The sequence below is a fragment of the Cervus canadensis genome, chromosome 21 (assembly GCF_019320065.1).
Source record: "Cervus canadensis isolate Bull #8, Minnesota chromosome 21, ASM1932006v1, whole genome shotgun sequence".
NCBI lineage: Eukaryota > Metazoa > Chordata > Mammalia > Artiodactyla > Cervidae > Cervus > Cervus canadensis.
Genome location: NC_057406.1, coordinates 29,752,472 through 29,770,755, shown reverse-complemented (window position 1 = coordinate 29,770,755; position 18,284 = coordinate 29,752,472). Strand labels below are relative to the sequence as shown.

The 18,284-nt window shown below is 37.0% G+C and overlaps 1 protein-coding gene across 1 annotated transcript in view; it reads right to left on the bottom strand.

Annotated features, from left to right (window-relative positions):
• Positions 1-1,866: 1,866 nt before the first annotated feature.
• Positions 1,867-18,284, bottom strand: part of PDE3A (phosphodiesterase 3A) — a 357,231-nt gene continuing 340,813 nt past the window's right edge. The window contains exons 15-16 of the mRNA XM_043439874.1: positions 16,274-16,526; positions 1,867-10,221 (exon numbers count right to left, since the gene is read on the bottom strand). Of these exons, the coding sequence (XP_043295809.1) occupies positions 9,992-10,221; positions 16,274-16,526 (483 nt within the window). The 3' untranslated portion in view covers positions 1,867-9,991. The remainder of the gene's footprint in view (positions 10,222-16,273; positions 16,527-18,284) is intronic.

The window sequence follows — 18,284 nt, the reverse complement described above, 5'->3', positions numbered from 1 at the left end:
GAAGGAGCTATTCCATCTCCTGACTGGAACTACAAAGTGTGAAGCAACATTCCCCTCTCCCATCCAGCTCTGTCTGGTCCTAGTAGCCCAGATGATCCCATAAAACAGCACAGGCCACTCAACAACTCTTCACATCTGTCAGATTACAGCAGAGGTGGACCTGGGTCTTTATTTTTTTAAGAGCTATTTATTATTATTATTTTTTTTTTGTCTGTGCTGGGTTTTTGTTGCTGCAAGGGTTTTTCTCTAGTTGGCACGAGTGGGGGCTATTCTGTAGCTGCGATGTGCAGGCTTCTCACTGTGGTGGCTTCTCTGGTTGTGGAGCATGGGCTCTAGGGTACACAGGCTCTGCTGCATGTGAGATATTCCTGGATCAGGGATTGAACCTGTGTCTCCTGCGAGAGACAGGGAGAGAACTGGCAGAATTCTTTACCGCTGAACCACCAGGAAAACACTGGGTCTCCTTTCTTAAGCCAGTAATGGTGTAAGAAAGAATGACCTGGACATGGAGTGGTTCCAGGATTTAAAAGCAGCAAGACTGTTGCTTAAAACCAGTCAAATGGGCAGAAGTTTTTCTAATTATGTAAGAACTAATTTTACTTTTTCATTGGTCAGGATGTGGTCCCCATTTCCCAAGCTCCACCTCATGTGTCTCAGTGGCAGCAGGAGTGATCTGTAGAGATGGAGCAGGTATGGATTAGTATGCCCACATACTGAGCTGCTCTCTGAGGCTATTTTAGGCTGTGACCTTGGCCAACCCTCTCCTCTGGCCTGGATCTCAGGCTTCATTATGATTTACCTATCATCCTTACCCCATCACATAAATTAACTTTTCCTTATCTAAGGCCAGTTTGGTAGCACCTAATGCAAGAAGAAGATGAAAGTTAAGATTGGACTACCTACTTATTATCTCCTTTCTGTGAGGACCAGAGTAACACCATAAGAGAATTGGGAGAGGGATAGAGTGCAGAACTCAAAAAAACATAATCTAGTCCTGTTGTGTTGTGTGTAGTTGGAAGAATTTGTGTGTGTGTGTTGTGTATGTGAGCGTAGACATAAAGGGAGAAAGATAATGTATCTATACAGAGTGTGAAAATACTCTGCTAAGTTGATTTGCCTAAGATATAGAAATATAAATAATAAATAGCTTGTTCCTTTAAATGGGGGAAAGGTTTGAGGCCAGAGTGAAGGGAGCTTTGAATATAACAGGCTTAGACATTTGAATTTTGTTTCATAGGTAATGGGGAAGTTGATCTGTATAGACTGAAGAATTGATTCCTTGGGAACTTTGAATAGAAATTGCATTTTGCTTTTGTTTGTTCCAGAGAACTCTATTTGAGTGTTTTCAAATCATTCAAAGTTTTGTAAACTTTTCATCTACACAGAACAAAACCAATTCTGAATCTGTACAACAAATACTCCCATATACTGGACATTCATAGACAGTCTAGGGTAAGTTGTGGCATTCATGGTATAAATAGCAGCACTGTGTATTTTATAGGACTTGGAAGCTAACTATCAGAAATCTGGTTATCTTGGTTTTGGTGCTAACTATTCAGTTAGAGAAAGGACACAGTAATTTAACGTTTACAGTTTCTCAGGGATTAGAGGGTAGATATCTTGGGTGGCTATAAGTTTAGCTGAAGAAAGTTAGACGAAGATTAATGCAGCCAAGAATTCATCGCTGTTAGGAAGAGGTATGTGACCATGGGAGTGGAAGTCTCCAGGAGTCCTTGGAAGTTGTAGGAAGGTTAAATGCATCATTACAGTGGAGGCTGGGTACAGGCTGCTGCATTTGAATATGAGAAGAAAGGATGCCTTTGAAACTGAATGGAGGGCTTTGGTTATAGAAATGACTACATCATACATGATACCACAGAATATTTATATTATACATTGTCTTCACATTGTAACATCCACATCAATCATCTGTGACACAATTCTAATAATTTTGAGTATATATTTACTATAACATTTATATATATATATATAAAACCAAGAGGCACTTCCAGTAATTCTGGCCAAAAAGGAGCATCATTATAGTGTCTAAGCTAAAAAATAATAAAAATAAATACAATTTATCTAATTTTTTTTTCTGTACAGATTCTACTTTTTACAAAACATTTATCAGTCATTAACTAAGTCACTTAACAAATACTTGTTATAGGACAATACAAAGTATTGCTACATATATTAAGTGCAAGATACAGGTGAGAAGACAAGATTTATTTCAACTGCAAAATGATCACTTAAGTTCAATGCCTCATTCTCTTGTTTTTAAAAGTTGATAAATTTGGAAAGTTATTAACAAACATATTCAGGTTTGGTCAAGATTGATGAGCATTACATTGTTAAAAATCATCATGTACAAATGACATCCCTTACAGTGTTACTTTGGTAGTTATTTGAAAATATTGCTTTTTAGGAATACTAAATTAAATTAATCCAATACTCTCTGGTTTAAAAATAATATGGAGACAAATACTTGGGACATGCTAATTTGAACTTTCCAATGAAAGTTTTTGTCAGGAAGAGGTAATGACTGATCAGAGCAACTGCCCCACCAAGAATCACAACATATTTTAACACCAAAACCCAAATCAATTTAACCAAACCAGTCAAAACCCAAAGTACTCTGAATTAAAGTTCTTTCAGTTGCATATCTTAATATTATTATAAAAAGCCAGGGAGAGTCCTGTTTTCATTATTTTGCATTGTGAATTTCAGAATACCTGAAAGAGCACCAATTTCATTTTGTGATTTGTATGACAAAAAAATCTGTAGGAAGAAATATAAGGGGGTAATTGGAATTAGAGATAATTTATTTCCAGTGCTTGTCAACTAACACACTATTCTTGTTGAAATAGAAATGGTATGCATTCTTCTGTGAGAATGTATTAGGAAATGAACTGACATTCATAAATGGCAAAAACTGCACCAGTTAAGCAAATATAGCAAAATATCCCATGCACATATTTTACAGAGTATTAAAATAGTGATTTTTTTAAACTAATTAACAAATATATACTTAACGTCAAGCCATTGAAACTCCACTGACAGGTGATAAATAGGTATGTCAGGGTTGTTATTTAAAGATAGAAATACTGTAGTACTGGATTATGCTTATACATAGCTAAAATGAAATATCTGGTATAATATGCATTTTTGAGTCATAAATATGATCAATTCTCAAAAGAAAAGTGATGGAAAATTCTATCAACTAACAACTGATATACACAAAGAAAACATCTTTAGATAATTACTTTTAATTTCACATTAAACTATATGAATATTCTGTTATTATATAGCAAGAAAAATTACTAGAATAAAAAAAAAAATCCCTCCCTTCAAAAAGTATTCAAGCAGCTAAGGGCTAGTTCACATTGCAAAATGTGTGTGTAAGTGCTGACTGTGAAAGAAGTCAGGGTTGAAATATGGATCCATTAAGTCCCTTTGCTCTAGAGTAACTAAGAACTAAATTGGTTTGCCACAAAAAAGATGGAGAGGGGTCCTGGGATGAGCCTTCAAGTTTTATGCAGTGTTCACTCCCAATCCACTGCTTTTTTTTTTTTCTTTTTTGGTTTTCAGTACCATTGGGCTGCAAGATGAAACTAGGTGTGGTGCATTAAAACGAGGTGAAAGTACTCTTTCTCCTTATCATGGGAGAAAAGAATTTCTGATGGATTTTTCCTGTACAGATTTTGAGTTAGACAAGTAAAATTGGAAATAAGTTATACTTTTCCCCTATAATTTGACTTTTTTTGGTCAAAGAGTTTGTGTGTTTCATCTGAAATAGGTATTTCTACTGACACCAAAATTTTAAAGCATTTATGCTTTAAAAATACTTTTTAAATTACTTTTATATTTGTGAATTTCAAATTTTAACCTATTATTTGATCAGTCTTGGCAGATGAATGTAGTGTGTGTGGTTTATTGATTGGTCAGTGCTTGCTCTGTGAAAGATTAGTAAGATTTAATTTTTCTCAGTAATGAAGATAAGTATTTGGGTTCTTAACTGTGTTAGAATTTAGTGAAATACAATCTACATTGGTAAATCATTTATCTTAAAACAAGGACTTCCCTCCTAGCTCAGTTGGTAAATAATCTGCCTGCAGCGCAGAAGACCCTGGTTTGATCCCTGGGTCAGGAAGGTCCCCTGGAGAAGGAAATGGCAATCCACTCCAGTATCCTTGCCTGGAAAATCCCATGTACAGAGGAGCCTGGTGGGCTGCAGTCCATGGGGTTGCAGAGTTGGGCACGCCTGAGTGACTAACATTTATCTTAAAACAACCTAAACCACGACAAATTGCTAGATAATGCATTTCTCTTTCCTGGGATAATTCAGACTCTATACCCTAAATCTAATTAAATTTTGGGAACTAAATTTATTTTTATCTATTTCATGTATTTATTAGACTCTTCATAAAATATTTTCCTCCCTGAGGCATACAGGGTATTAGAAAAAGAATTAAATATTTTTTTCTAGTTTTCTGTTACATAATAGTAGTTCTGATTATATCAAAACACTTAGCATCTCTACACTATGAAATATCATTTTGTGGGTTTCATTTTAATTGATTAGAAGTGTTAAAAGCTTTGTTTCAAATACTGAAATTTAATATTCTTGATGGTATGTATGATGATTTAATATTATTCTCTTTGAAACATTTTTTGTTTGAATTGTGTGCATGATTAAAGAATCACTTCTTAATGTGAAACAATTGAGAAAATTTGTCTGAACGTGGACATATTCAGTATTCTTATCAATAATAAGGCCTGCCTTTTCTTCTTTGCTCCATAACTCCTCAGGGATGTAGAAATCCATGATACTAATGCCTATCAATATAATCAACCTTATAAGTATGACAGGGAAAATAACTAGCTGCCTTTAGATGGGGATTTTGGATTCATAAGAGCCTTAAGCACATGTCAAAATTTCGTATAGTCTTACCGTATGGAATATAAAAACAACTTATACCAGATCAGTATTTTTTGGATCATGATATTGAGTTTCACCAACTAAATAATGCCTTAATCTTCAGTTTTCTATATTCAGACATATTTAACAACAAAACGTTCAATTATTTTTTGTCACCATTGTTAACCTGCTGTTAGAATGATTTGATAGTGTGAACATAAAGATCAGTTCAGATGAGGTAAAAGCAGCATCATTTTAACAAATGAAATATGTTACATGGCCGCACAAATTAGCTAACATCTCTGGTGCATAATATAGATTGAAAAACACATCCTTGTTCTTCTCAAGCCATGGCTCACTAGTGAGAAACCACAAATACTTATGCAAACCTCAATTTAAATTCATTATCTAATGCACTGCTTATAGTTTGACTCAGTGCTTATAGTTAATTACTTTATCCCCAAATTCACAATAAGAATTTGAGTATTTTCTGGAGGAACAAATGAATATAAGACCTAAAACTGGTATAGTTCCCTCTGATTAGAAATGCTAAGCATAGTTTAATTCCAGAATGTCTGTCACCTAAAATGGCCAATTGTTCTATTTTGGCAGGGGGTAGGGAGCGTGTGGTCATGCAGGGTAGCACGTGGGATCTTTCTTTGCTGACCAGGGAATGAACCCACACCAGGCCCCCCGGCATTGGAAGCATGGGGTCTTAACCACTGGATCACCAGGAAAGACCCTGGTCGCCTAGAGTTCCATTTGGGTGGACAGACAGTATCAGCAAGGTCATGCTTTTATTTCATAGAGAAATCATGAGAGAAATGAATGACCTAGAACAATGGTTATGCAGTATTCTGCTGCATATTAGGACAGAAGGCAGATGAAAGGAATTCAGTTTGGTCTGAGAGTATATAGACATTGTAGTACTCAGATATCGGGAAGTGAGCTATTAGCATTTGAAATTTTATTGATTTTTTTCCCCCACATTCACTAGCTGATTATTACATGGAGAATTATATTAACTCTAGACTATGAAAGTGTACAGACTCTGTTTTACTGGAGTCGTCTGCCAGTTTGAAAAAAGGAAAAGTATTAAGCAGGAATCAGACTTAGAATGGAAGAGTAGGATTATAAGACCCTTATTGTGGCTTTCACTATTATTTTAGAAATTTTGTAAATGACAAGGACAGTGGAGATCCCTAAACTAACATGAAAGCATCCAAGATACCTCCTAAAGCAGAAAAGAAATTGTTTTTTTTTGACTCATCATTTGCTAGTTGTCCATAACACAAATAGTTCACGTTTGTAAAGCAGTTGTTTCAAACTTTAGACTTTATTTACAATGATAATTTTCATATCTTTATTACTTAGAAAATAATTTATATTTTTTCATCATTTAAACAAAGAATAGGCCTGAGTCTCATGCCTTTTGCACAGCTTTTACCTTCAATGAAAGTTCTCTGGGAAGGTGACAGGGACACTGCAAATCTTAGAGAGGCAAGGGCGTGAGGAAATGGCAATACAGACGTGCAATGAAGCCTGCTTGACATACAATGCCTTATCTTTAGTTTTACTGGGACTGCAATGGTTAGGATTTGTTCTGGAATTCCATCAAAACAGAATAGACATAATGGGGATTTTTGTGTTTAGAAAGTAGATATTTTCTTAAATATAATATGAGGAAATTCCTTCACTTCTCAGATGAAGACCAACATAGATAAATCCCTATACAGAGCTACTGTCTTCATTTTCGACTAAGAGCAAAACCAGGTCTTATGTAAATTACCAAAACAAATTATAGTTTTAAAATATGCTAACACGGTGTTTTCACCAAGGAAACAATATATCCTCAGGGTTGGCTTAGACTGATAACCAGAAAGACATTCTATCAGCATGCAGGAAATGATATTGGTGACACATTTTGTATACCTGGTCTTTTACTGAACAGAGAGCAACCACAAGCATCAAGGTCACCAATTCCTACTTTTCCTACCATTAACTTCATGGCTGTCCATACAGTTCTCCTTCTCTGTAAAAGGGCTAGACATTCCTTCCTTTGTAAGACCTGAGTTTATCTAATGGCACCTATAATTAGGCTCATATAAAAATGTAGTAAATCGCAACAAATACACTGGCACCACAGGAAGTAAGCTTTGGAGCTGGAAGGGAACACTGTAATATTGCTGTCACCAAGGACAGGGAGACCATCACTAGCAGAAAGTATCTTTTCACGGCCCTCGGCATCCTTTGGGATATAGGTGGGGGGTGTCTGAAAGTCACACACTTGATGAATCTCCATTCCTTTTTTTGAACTGACTTTTAGCTTTAACACATGGACAATTTATCTTGGAAGAACAAATGGTTAATCTGCCTGGACTGATGAGCACATTTCTGGAATGAAGAGGTTCTCACTGCTTTGGCTATCATTATTTCACGTACTTCAAACAAAAGGAAAATCAGGCCACATGCTTAGACTTCTCCTCTGGCAGCCAGGTTGGCTCCTACTTGGGGTTACCTACATTGGAGCTTTGATGAAACCACCAATACACGGTTATGGATTCAGAAGTATTTTGCTGCCAGTCAACCTCCTCAGCACCTATTTCTTTCCCTTCACTTTTATATTTATGGCATTTGGAGCAGGGGAAAAGATTAGCTTTGTTAAGTAATTAGACACAAGAGGTATGTGAATATAAGTGCTTTTCTAAATCCTTCTGTTATTTGCAACGAAAGAAAAATAGTTAAATTTGCTTGGCAAATGTATTTGACTCACAGTAAGTTTTGCAAACATAGGGACAGACAGGCAATACAAGGGGGAAAAAAAAAAAAGTAAGTCCTAAACAATGAAGACCTGGTATTAACCAGAAAAAAAAAAAAAAACACACCTCATTTAGGTAGAATCTACATCCATTTGATCATTTTCATATTTTCCTACTTATTGGGAAAGTTGCCTTGAAACTTTATTTTTGATTGTACTATCTTTGCCTTACTTTAAGAATGCCATGGATTATTGTATAATCATTGTTTTAGAAGGGAAGAGTATCCATTCATAAGAAACAAAGGCATTTCAATGTAAACACTCTTTTCTATGATTTTAGAAGAAATAAAAAGTAGAAATTACAAGCTAGATTTACTTGAAGCTAAGGTTGTTTAGATGATGAACAGGCTTGACTATTGTACTGTACTGAAGGAAAAGTTATAAGCAAAAAGTCTTGGGAAGAAAGGGACACTGATTATAAACATTCAGGATTAAGACGGTCTTTTGCTAGGGAGACACGGATCCAAGAGTTACCCGAAGTTACTTACTAGTGAAAAAACGTTGTTTGCAGCATCCTCATTTAATTGGCATAAAATAACTGTATCAGATGATTATTTAAATTAGAACAGGTAGATGAGTGGGTGTTCATAGACCTCATGCAAATGAACCATCACTCTTACTGGGCTTGGAGATAGCTACAATGTATAAAAATGGTGATTAAAATAGAACTTTATAAAATTGTTTCCCTTTTCCCTTTAAAAAAAAGTTAACTATCTACAGAAACACAAACAAATCTTTATATTTACATCAAGGTAACTATTAATGACAAATATATAATAATATGAAATAAAATATTGAAAGTGAGTATCAACTTTTTAAATAGAGGTTTGGCTCACAGCATAAACAAGTGTAGATAAACCAAAAACAAACAAAAAAAGACTTTCAATGATAGGCCCAATCCCCCCCAAATCCCTCTTGAGTCCTCCCTGCCAAAAGAAACATGACAATGGGCCAGGTTGCAGACATAAGCCACCCCATCACACCCCTCATGGAATACAACAGGGTTGTCCGTGCAACTTTAGCCAACTAAAAGCCAACCTTCAACAGCCTCCAAGAATCAGGCTTTCACTATGTCAATAAATACCAAACCCTAGGTTGGAAAATTTCCCCTTCATCTCTCACCATCTATCCCAGAGTGGGTTTCTGTTTGCATTCCTTTCTTTTTCTACCACACATTTTGCAGCAAATTAAGACATGGGAGAGCCCAGTGAAGAGTCATTTCCCAGGTCTTCTCTGACTACCTTTTAGAATTCTCACCTGATGAAAAGACCCAACTCCAGCTCCTTCTGAGGTGTTTCTGTGTAAAGAATGCCATCCCCTTCCATGGTGAATTGATCTTAGGTGAATGACAGACAGACTCACAAACAGCTCCTATACATTCATTCGGCGACTAGACTGGAAATTGCCTCAGTCTTCCGGGCTTAAGGCTGGTGACAGCAGGAGAACCAGACCTGTGGCCCTGTCCCTCATCCTGCTAATTCCCTCCGTCTGCAAAGGGGCTTCAGCTGAAGCCAAATAGAGGCGGAGACACTCCAGAGCACACTTCATCCTGTTTGTTCACGTGTGCTGAATTGTCTGCTGCAGCCATGCTGTGAACGACCAAAGCCAATTCCCTCTTTAGGTGCACACAAACGTACATACACCTGAGCATCACTTCTATCTCACACACACGCCTACAATGTTGGCAGGATGTACCAGAATTCAACCAATGCTCTGGAACTTTCATCCCTCAGGACTAAGAGCAAACGCTCCTTAGTCATAACTTCATTTGCTGTCCTGCTTCTGGGCTAAGCCGCACCATCTCCTTTGTGATTTGCTTTCCTTCATTTTTTTTTCCTTTATGATTTATTATATCACAGTGACCACTATATATCTTAATATGAACGTTATTAAATTGTGGGGCCAGGAATCCCAGCTTTCAGAGTGTCTGTGTGTTTGCATGTGTGTCTGTGAATATGTTTTACATGGATCTAAGTGAGAGCTTATATACACACACACGTATATACTTCTTCCTTTAAAAAAAAAAATCCTTGGAAGCTGGTGTTACAATGTGAAAGCTTCTCTGAGCAAGAGTTTCTTAAATCCTGTACCTCACTGTAAAAATAAACACATAAAACGCGAAGAATCCCAAAATGCCGTCGCCATTTGCCCATCTTCTTGTATTTCTACAGTGTGTGTCTAAGTGTTGTGCTGGCTTGAAAAGAGTCTGTGTGACAAGTAACTCTGTTTGGAAACATAGCTCATTCTATCCATTGTCACTGGTTTGGCTTTGGGGCTGGGGTCTCCTCTCCTTTCTGCTTCCCCTTTTCTTCATCTTCTTCCCTGATGGCCTGGATCTGTTCTGAGGGATGCTGCTGGGGGGACTGGTCCTCTATGCCCGCCAACCGCTGCTCCTCCTCAATGACCTTCTTCCACATCTTGTGGTTCTGCAGGAGGTGCTGAGTTATTTGACAGTAGACTTTCCTCCTTTTGAAAATTTTCTTTCCTGAGAAAGCACCAAATTAGACTACTTATTTGTGTGTTAAGTACATGGCAGTTTTTCCATCTTATTCATAGGAGTTAAGTACCAAATGATATGTATACACTTGACATGTGTATCATAATAATCATTTTTGAGAGTGGGGAAATAAGAGGAAGGTGGCAAGAAGCATTAATGTATCATTGAGATGTACTGTGAACAGTATTTAACATCTGGTAATATCCAATACAAGGTTCTGTTTGTATCTTGGAATTATTACTCCCACCCCATTCAGGCTCTCAAGATTTCCACCTAGATTATTGGGATAATTTCTTGTCACATCGTTCTTTGCTTTGTCAACCAATTCACCTCATAAAAGTTTTTTTTAAAGACACTTTTGATAGTACTGTTATGCTTCCTGTGGACTAAAAAAATTAATTTCGAACTCTTCAAGCAGCGAGCTTTGAGTCCAATGGGAAGATAGAGAGTAAGCACATAGGGACAATTATACTGAGTTGTACAAAGTCTTTGAAACATGGCAGGAAGAGAGGGAGATGACTTAGCTGGAAGGATGTTTCATGATGATGGTGGCTTGGACTAGGATGGGGATAATGGAAATGAAGATGCATCGGTAAATGTGAGATACATTTGTGAGGTATAATCAATAGGACTTGGCAACTGTAAGGAAAAAAGGGAGGAATCATAGACAACACTGAGCTTTCTGATGTGAACAGGTGAGTGACAGGATGAAGGGTGAAAGGGGGCAATAGGCAAGAAGCAGATTTGAGGAATATGTTTAACATGCAGGGACTGGCAAATCTCCAAGCAGAGACCGCAGGCAGCTGTTCTTGTCTAAGCAACCAGATTATAATGTGCCTTCTTTTGAGTGATCATTTTAGACACAGGCTGAGAATTTGGAAGCTAGGCAAAGATTCTCACATTGGACTGTAAACTTCTCCATGGACAGAAGTTTTACTAAGTGAATTATGTTCTTCCTAGTTTCTGTTCCACAGCACCAAGTAAATGGTAAAGTGTTGACATAATAAAGTGATAATAAAGGTAAGAAAAAGTGGTTCACAGGAAATTCTGATTTAAGGCTATATTAAAGAGTTAACAATACAAGTTACCAGGATGATCTGCAAGCAACTTGAGGGTACTTAATGAAATAGTAATGATTTACCATGTATAATCTGGAAGGAAAAAGAAACAAATAGTAACAACAGGCAAAGCCGATGGCTATGAGATATGCAATCAACCAAAATTTTTGTGGAAATGCTGATGATTCCTTCAACAATTTTATTATACATTTTTTTCTTGTACTTTATAAAATGTTAAGATCAATTTTAAAAACAGTTCAGAAAAAGGACATTAAGTTGCTTTTGAACCACAGAGACACATAAGGAAATTAGTTGAATGAGTGACAGGGGGAATGGATACAGGTAGCCAGAAGCAAGAATTAAAAAAATATTTTCTGTATTATATTATTCATGATACAAATAAGCTTATATTTACCACCTACTAACTGACAAGCAGGGCTTCCCTGGTGGCTCAGTGGTAAAGAATCCACCTGCAATGCAGGAGACGCAGGAGATGTGAGTTTGATCTCTGAGTGAGGAAGATCCCCTGGAGAAGGAAGTGGCAACCCACTCCAGTATTCTTGCCTGGGAAACCCCATGGACAGAGGAGCCTGGTGGGCTACCGTCCATGGGGGTCATAAAGAGTGCAACACGACTTAGCAACTGATCACAACACACAGGAACTGATAGGCAGTTTTCTGGATGCTATAGAAACAAACACCAATGAGTCTCGGAGTTTGCCTTAAAGGCGCTTACCATCTATAGGAGAGAGGGCCTAGAAGACTGAAACTGAAATACACATGCTATGTTTTATGATAGACCTATAGAGATCAAGAGAGCCTTATGTTTCCCTCATGTTCATTAAACTTTAGACAGGTTTCTTCCAGACTCTAGGACCCAGATCTCTTTTTCTCTTGAAGCATCTACTTTATAAAACTTGTAATTGCAATTTCTTGCTCTGCTCCTACGTAGTGTAGATAAATCTCCCAGCCTCACTAGTTTGACAACCCAAGAAACTTTTTTCTCAAGAACCTGAAAGCTAATCCTTTGAAATGCAATTATTCAGAAAGACAGGGTCCCTTCCCTCACATCTCCATGGGAGGGAAGGAGCCTAACTTCAGTAAGAATCAATTAACGGACACAAGTGGCCAAATCACACGGACCAACTCCCCTCTAAGGTCCTCCAGTACTTTTATCACCACCTCATCCCAGTGCGTAAAAACTCTCCCGCCTCTGTTTCAATCAGCTGAGTCTAATGTCTCTTTCCTATTACAAGAGTCCTGAAGAAAGTCTTCCTTGTTATTTTTAAGAATATAACAGCACAATTTCTCTCTGACACATCAAAGTATGGCAACATCAGATACTCAGCCTGTGAGGGAATAGATAAGACTTTTCCCAAAGGATGCGTAAATTATGAGAACGAAATATACTGGGTGAGTAAGCATTCCAGGTAAGTGACAGGCAGATGGCATGGAGTATAATATCACTTTCTTCAATTATAAGATTCTTAACAAGGGAAATAAATAAACTAAAATTTAAAACAATCTCAACTCTTTCTATAGAAACCAATAAAATATATGCATCTATTTAAGATTTAAGAGTAAACCTTGAAGATTACTCTTCTACCAAAGTTATCTACTTGTCTATTTCTACATCGTTTTTATTGCAGTTAAGTTCAAATCAGTTACTGTTGAGAATCTTTACATGTTAACATACTTTTTAATCTAATCCTTTGAGTCAAGATATTTACAGGTGAATCATTGGCTGAAGGATGGACTTGAATCAGACATAGGACATACTCTACTGCTCAAGGTGATTATTGCATCTGAAAGTTATACACATTCATGGCAGTGAATTCTCAGGGAAGAAGCTAACAAAAGCTCATTTTTTCTCTTTTTCCTTTCAGGGCAGCCCCCATGAGAGCAGCTGTTCTCTTATTAAGGCTGCTCAATGTTAGCAGTAAACCTCTCTGGAATTAAACTGAATAAGGTGACGTAGAAGGGAGTTTGTACCAAATAAATTTGCGTAGATTAGAGTCCGCAGGTGGTCTAAAACATGCCTATATTGGGAGCCAAATTGTTCAGCACTGGAACCTTTTGAAATGAGAACAAAGGTCCTTTCATTGCTCAAATTCTAAATGCAGCTTAGTACTTCATTAGAAACCTCTTAGTTCACTGTAGGAATCTTTCAGATTTAATTATGATGTGGGGGGAAAAAGCCGTCTTTCCCTAGGATACCATATTGAAACATTTTATTCTGTATTTCCTGAGATCTACAAGTTATGCAGATTGCTGAAATTATCAATGCATATTTAATTTACATTTTTTCTGAAATCTAAATTTTAGGATAAATCAAGTTAACCATCTCAGTCATTATGAATCCTGAAATTAAAATTACCTAGAGTCAGTAATAAAAGAGTTAAAACTGAGGAAATCTGAGTTTCATTTCTGGTTCTGCAGAAACTATATACACCTTGGGATGTCTGTTAAACTCCTGAGCCTCAGTGTAGAGTTTTGTAAAAGGAGACAGCTGAACTGGGTGGTCACCAATTCCATTTCTAGAATTCCATGTGGCCAAATTTTACTAAACACTAATGCTGCTCAATATTTATCATTTTCTTGGCTAATAATGGGAAACTTCAAAGGTAATTTTTCAAAAGCTATGGTTATCAAATCATTGTTGATGATGTCTTAAATTTTAATGTAAGGTGTCCAGTTGACATTCAGAAGCCATTAGTAAACAGAATCCACAGAATTCTCATTCCCGTTTTAGTGAGCACGATTAAAAAAGGGAATGTCAGGAGAGTAAGACATTAGAATCTGGGAGTTAATATAGCCACCCAACTCTACAGAATAGAGACAAAGCTACTAAAGCCAATATTGACCGGTTGAGCCTGTTGAATTTCCTAACCTAGGTTCTTTAATTCTTGATGCATAGATTATGTGTGTGTTGTTTCAATGTATTTGAGTTCAAATAGCAATCAGGTAGGGTCCATGGGAACAAAGCTTTTCCAGAGGCTAAGCTGACCACACTTTCCAATAACAGTCAGTGGAAAAACTGCCCAGTCCTTAGTCAGACAGCAAATTACTTGGCTCTCTGAGTGATAAAGAAAATCATGCATGTTTATTAAGTGAGAAAATGAATAAATAATCCATGAATCCCATCTTGGCTCCTAACTCTGAATGCCAAGGTCAGCACAGAATTTTTAATAGAAATCTTTTTATAAGCATCAGAGGAATAAAATAAAATTACCTTGAGAATAGAATACTGAAGAAAAACAACGTCTGGTTTTCCTCTCATTTTGTATCAACATTAATATATGGGTAAGAACTTAAGCAAAAATCTGACCAAAAACCAAATTTGCTCCTCTTTACCCAGCCTATGGTTAATAATGAGTTCTTTTTCTCTGCTTATGTGAGCTTACAACAGGGCACTTATATGAGGGTGAAATAGGTTAATATCCACATTAGACTATCTCTTTACTAGATGGCCAAAATAAACTATGTCATGCATTTTCCTGACTGCTAAAAAACAGGAACAAATGATCATGGTGTCTTTCACTGGTAATATTTTTGGGAAGGGCTTCGAAAACTACCAATAGTACGATCGTGTTTGATGAGGGTAGGTAGAAACTGCATACTGTATTTCCATGAAAACAGGAACAGTATTTGTGCAATGTCACTATAAAGGTCATTGGTTTTCCTAATTATCCTTGTCCCTACGGCAGGAGTAACAGCAGAGAATATTTCAAGAGATGAAGAGATCGGAATGGCTGTTCGATACACTGCGAAACCAATGACCAGATGTGACTACTTCTCATTATCTCTACTCTCACTGCCCTGGCCCAATGCCTCAGTCATCTCTCACTTGGATGATTTCAAGAGCCTCTTAACACACTGCCCTGCTTACACCCTTGCTCACCCCAAACTCCAGAAGATTTTCCATGCCATAGTTGAAGCAATCAAGTTAAAACGTTAAGTTGAATCAACTAAGTCTTCTGTTCAAAACCTCTGATGGCTTCCCACCTTATTCAGAGAAAAAGCCAAACTCCATTCTGTAGAGCCCTACCTTCTAACCCTCTATCACCTGGGTCCCCACTGCCCCCACTGCTGCTCCCCACCCACTTCCTCTGCTTCAGCCTCCCAGCCCTCCTGGTGATTCCTGAACACCCAGCCAATGCCCAGAGCAGAACCTTGCGTGGCTGGCTTTCCTCTCTCCTTGAAATGAGTTGTCCACAACTATTTCCATGCATCACTCCCTTGCTTCTTTCAAAGTTTTGGTTTTTTTAAAATACCTTTCTTATTTAGACCTTCCATGGCTATCTTGTCTATGTCTATGATTTTAATCTTTCTGTGCAATATTTCATATTCTCTTTAACTCTAGCATTTATCAGCATCTAACATATTATAGATTTACTGACTAGTCTTCCCTAGTGTCTGCTGACCCCATTGGAAACGCAAGTCAAAAAGGGCAAGGACTGATTTTTTTTTTTTTTGGTCTGATTTGTCTGTGGTTCTATATTAGGTACCTGGAAAAATGCCTGGCACAGAGTAGGTGCTTAATAAACATTTGATGAGTGACTGATTACTACCTCTTACCACTTCAGCATCTCTTCCCAACCGAACCAGTAAAAGCCTATGTTGGTCTAGATGGTAACTGAGATTCCTTTCACTGCTAACTCATTAAGATACTCTGAAAAATAGACTTTGACTACTTATTATTTTTTTAATTCATGACAGAGAACATACTTTTGTATGAACATGATATTATAATAGATTATATATAATATATATATATATAATATATATAATATAATAGATATTATAATAATCTGTAATTTCCATTAAGATGATAATATTTGGGAAGGGGGAGTATCCATAATCCATGCAGTAGACGATGTGAGGACTCGACTAGGTAACTCGTGAGAAGCATCAACTTTACCAGAACTTAAGTAAGAAAACAATCCTAGGAGAAACACATTCGAGAAAGATTCTCTGACTTACTTGGAGATTCTTTATTTTCACAGGTTTCCTCTTCATTTGGTGCTTCCTCCTCCTCCTCTTCTGGGTCATCCGTGTCTCCTGACTCATCACTGTCTTCCACCCATTTCCCTGGCATTAGTCCTGCTGAATCGTAGGAGTTGCACAGAGGACCCACGATGTGCGAGATGAAGGATTCCTGAAGGTTGGCCAGCTGAGGAGCAGAACGGTCCATGAAGGGGCTTATTGGTAACCCAAGGCTGGCCTCTTCATCACCCTAGAAATAGGAATGTAGCAACACGGTTAACTAGAAAGGCACAAGGAAAGGATAAACACAAATTAAGTCACCATTCACCCGGCATCTAAAAATGTGCAAATATGCAAGAACCTGGGCATTGATGTGTGAACTCTCTCTGTCCTTGACTGCTAAAAGATTTTACCCAAATTACTAGGATTCCTGAGTGAGTGAAGTCACTCAGTCATGTCCAACTCTTTGCGACCCTGTGGACTGTAGCCTAACCAGGCTCCTCCGTCCATGGGATTCTTCAGGCAAGAATACTGGAGAGGGTTGCCATTTCCTTCTCCAGGGGATCTTCCTGACCCAGGGATCAAACCTGGGTCTCCTGCATTGCAGGCAGACGCTTTAACCTCTGAGCCACCAGGGAAGCCCATTAAGTTTCCTATAGGACTGCTCTGTTGCTCCTTACTCTTTGGTAATCTTGAGGGTTTGGTTTTCGATCAGGGGAACTACCAGAAATGGTTTATGTCTCAGTAGATGATCTCTGTCATCACACTAGTCATTGTTCCTTATATTAGAGTGTAAGTTAGAATGTAAATGCATCTTAAAAGGCAATGCTGGACATAAATATCTACCAGATAATCTATCCTGTTTGCCTTTTTTTTGTCTTGTATGCTAGAAAGTTTAAAATAACTTATTCCTCAATTAAAGAGTTAATAGTTTATCCCAATTTTGGGTTGAATTATGTCTTCTGTGATTATAGTTTCTGATATTATTTTTCTATGTTTAATAGTACTACTGTATAAGTACTACTGTGTAAGTGTTTTTATTTTGAACTAGTTCATCTTTCAGAAAAAAAATCAGATTGAAAGCCCAAAATTACCTAGCAACATTAATGAAGGAATTATACCAAAATATCATCACTGGTTATGCCTATGTATGTAATGGAATTATTACAAGTTTCTTTTCTTTACATTTTATATATAGTCAATATTTCAGGACTATCAATTAGTTCCAAGAAAACACAATCTTTTCTAGAAAGTATAAACCTTTTTTTTTGAGTCCTGTCTATAATACTCAAAAAAATTCTTTCTTTAAATATGTTTGGTGAAAGGTGATTTATTACTTACTAAGGGGCCTCATCTTATTTCTGGATGACTTTGGGAATACAAATTTCTTTTTGACATTGACCTAAAATCTATCTCCTTATAACTTCAATAGACTGGCTATAGTCATGTCTGTTTTTAGGGAAGTTTTTTTAAATCAAATCCTGTAGTATCTTATATAACTTATGTTCTTTAAGCTGTACAACATTATGATAAACCTAATCCTAAATTTGTATGTCAGTCTTTTAAGTATCTAAAGAGAGTTATTACCTCTGTTTTTCCTTAGGGTACATATATGTACTTCTTTCCTGGCCTTTAGGTCACTATTGATGCCTGTCATTTACCCATCTCTACTACCTCGAGATTCCTCTTATGAGAGACGTTTACAGCACCAAACACAAGGTTTCAAGTATGGTTGGGGTAAGGTCATGTGGGGAAGATCCCTTCATGTTCCGTTGGTAATGTGTCAAATAAAATGCTATTTTTATTAGCTTTTTCATGTACTGATGTTATAAACTGTTAGAAAAGTAAATGAACTTAATTTGATATATATTCATCCATATAAATTTAAACCTAGCTTCTATTATGATAAAACTGATGAGTATTTCAATGGGATTCCTAATATTTTCTGAGGTCATTCCATTATCTTAATGCCTTTTCCCATCAAAATACTTAATAACTTTACCTTAAG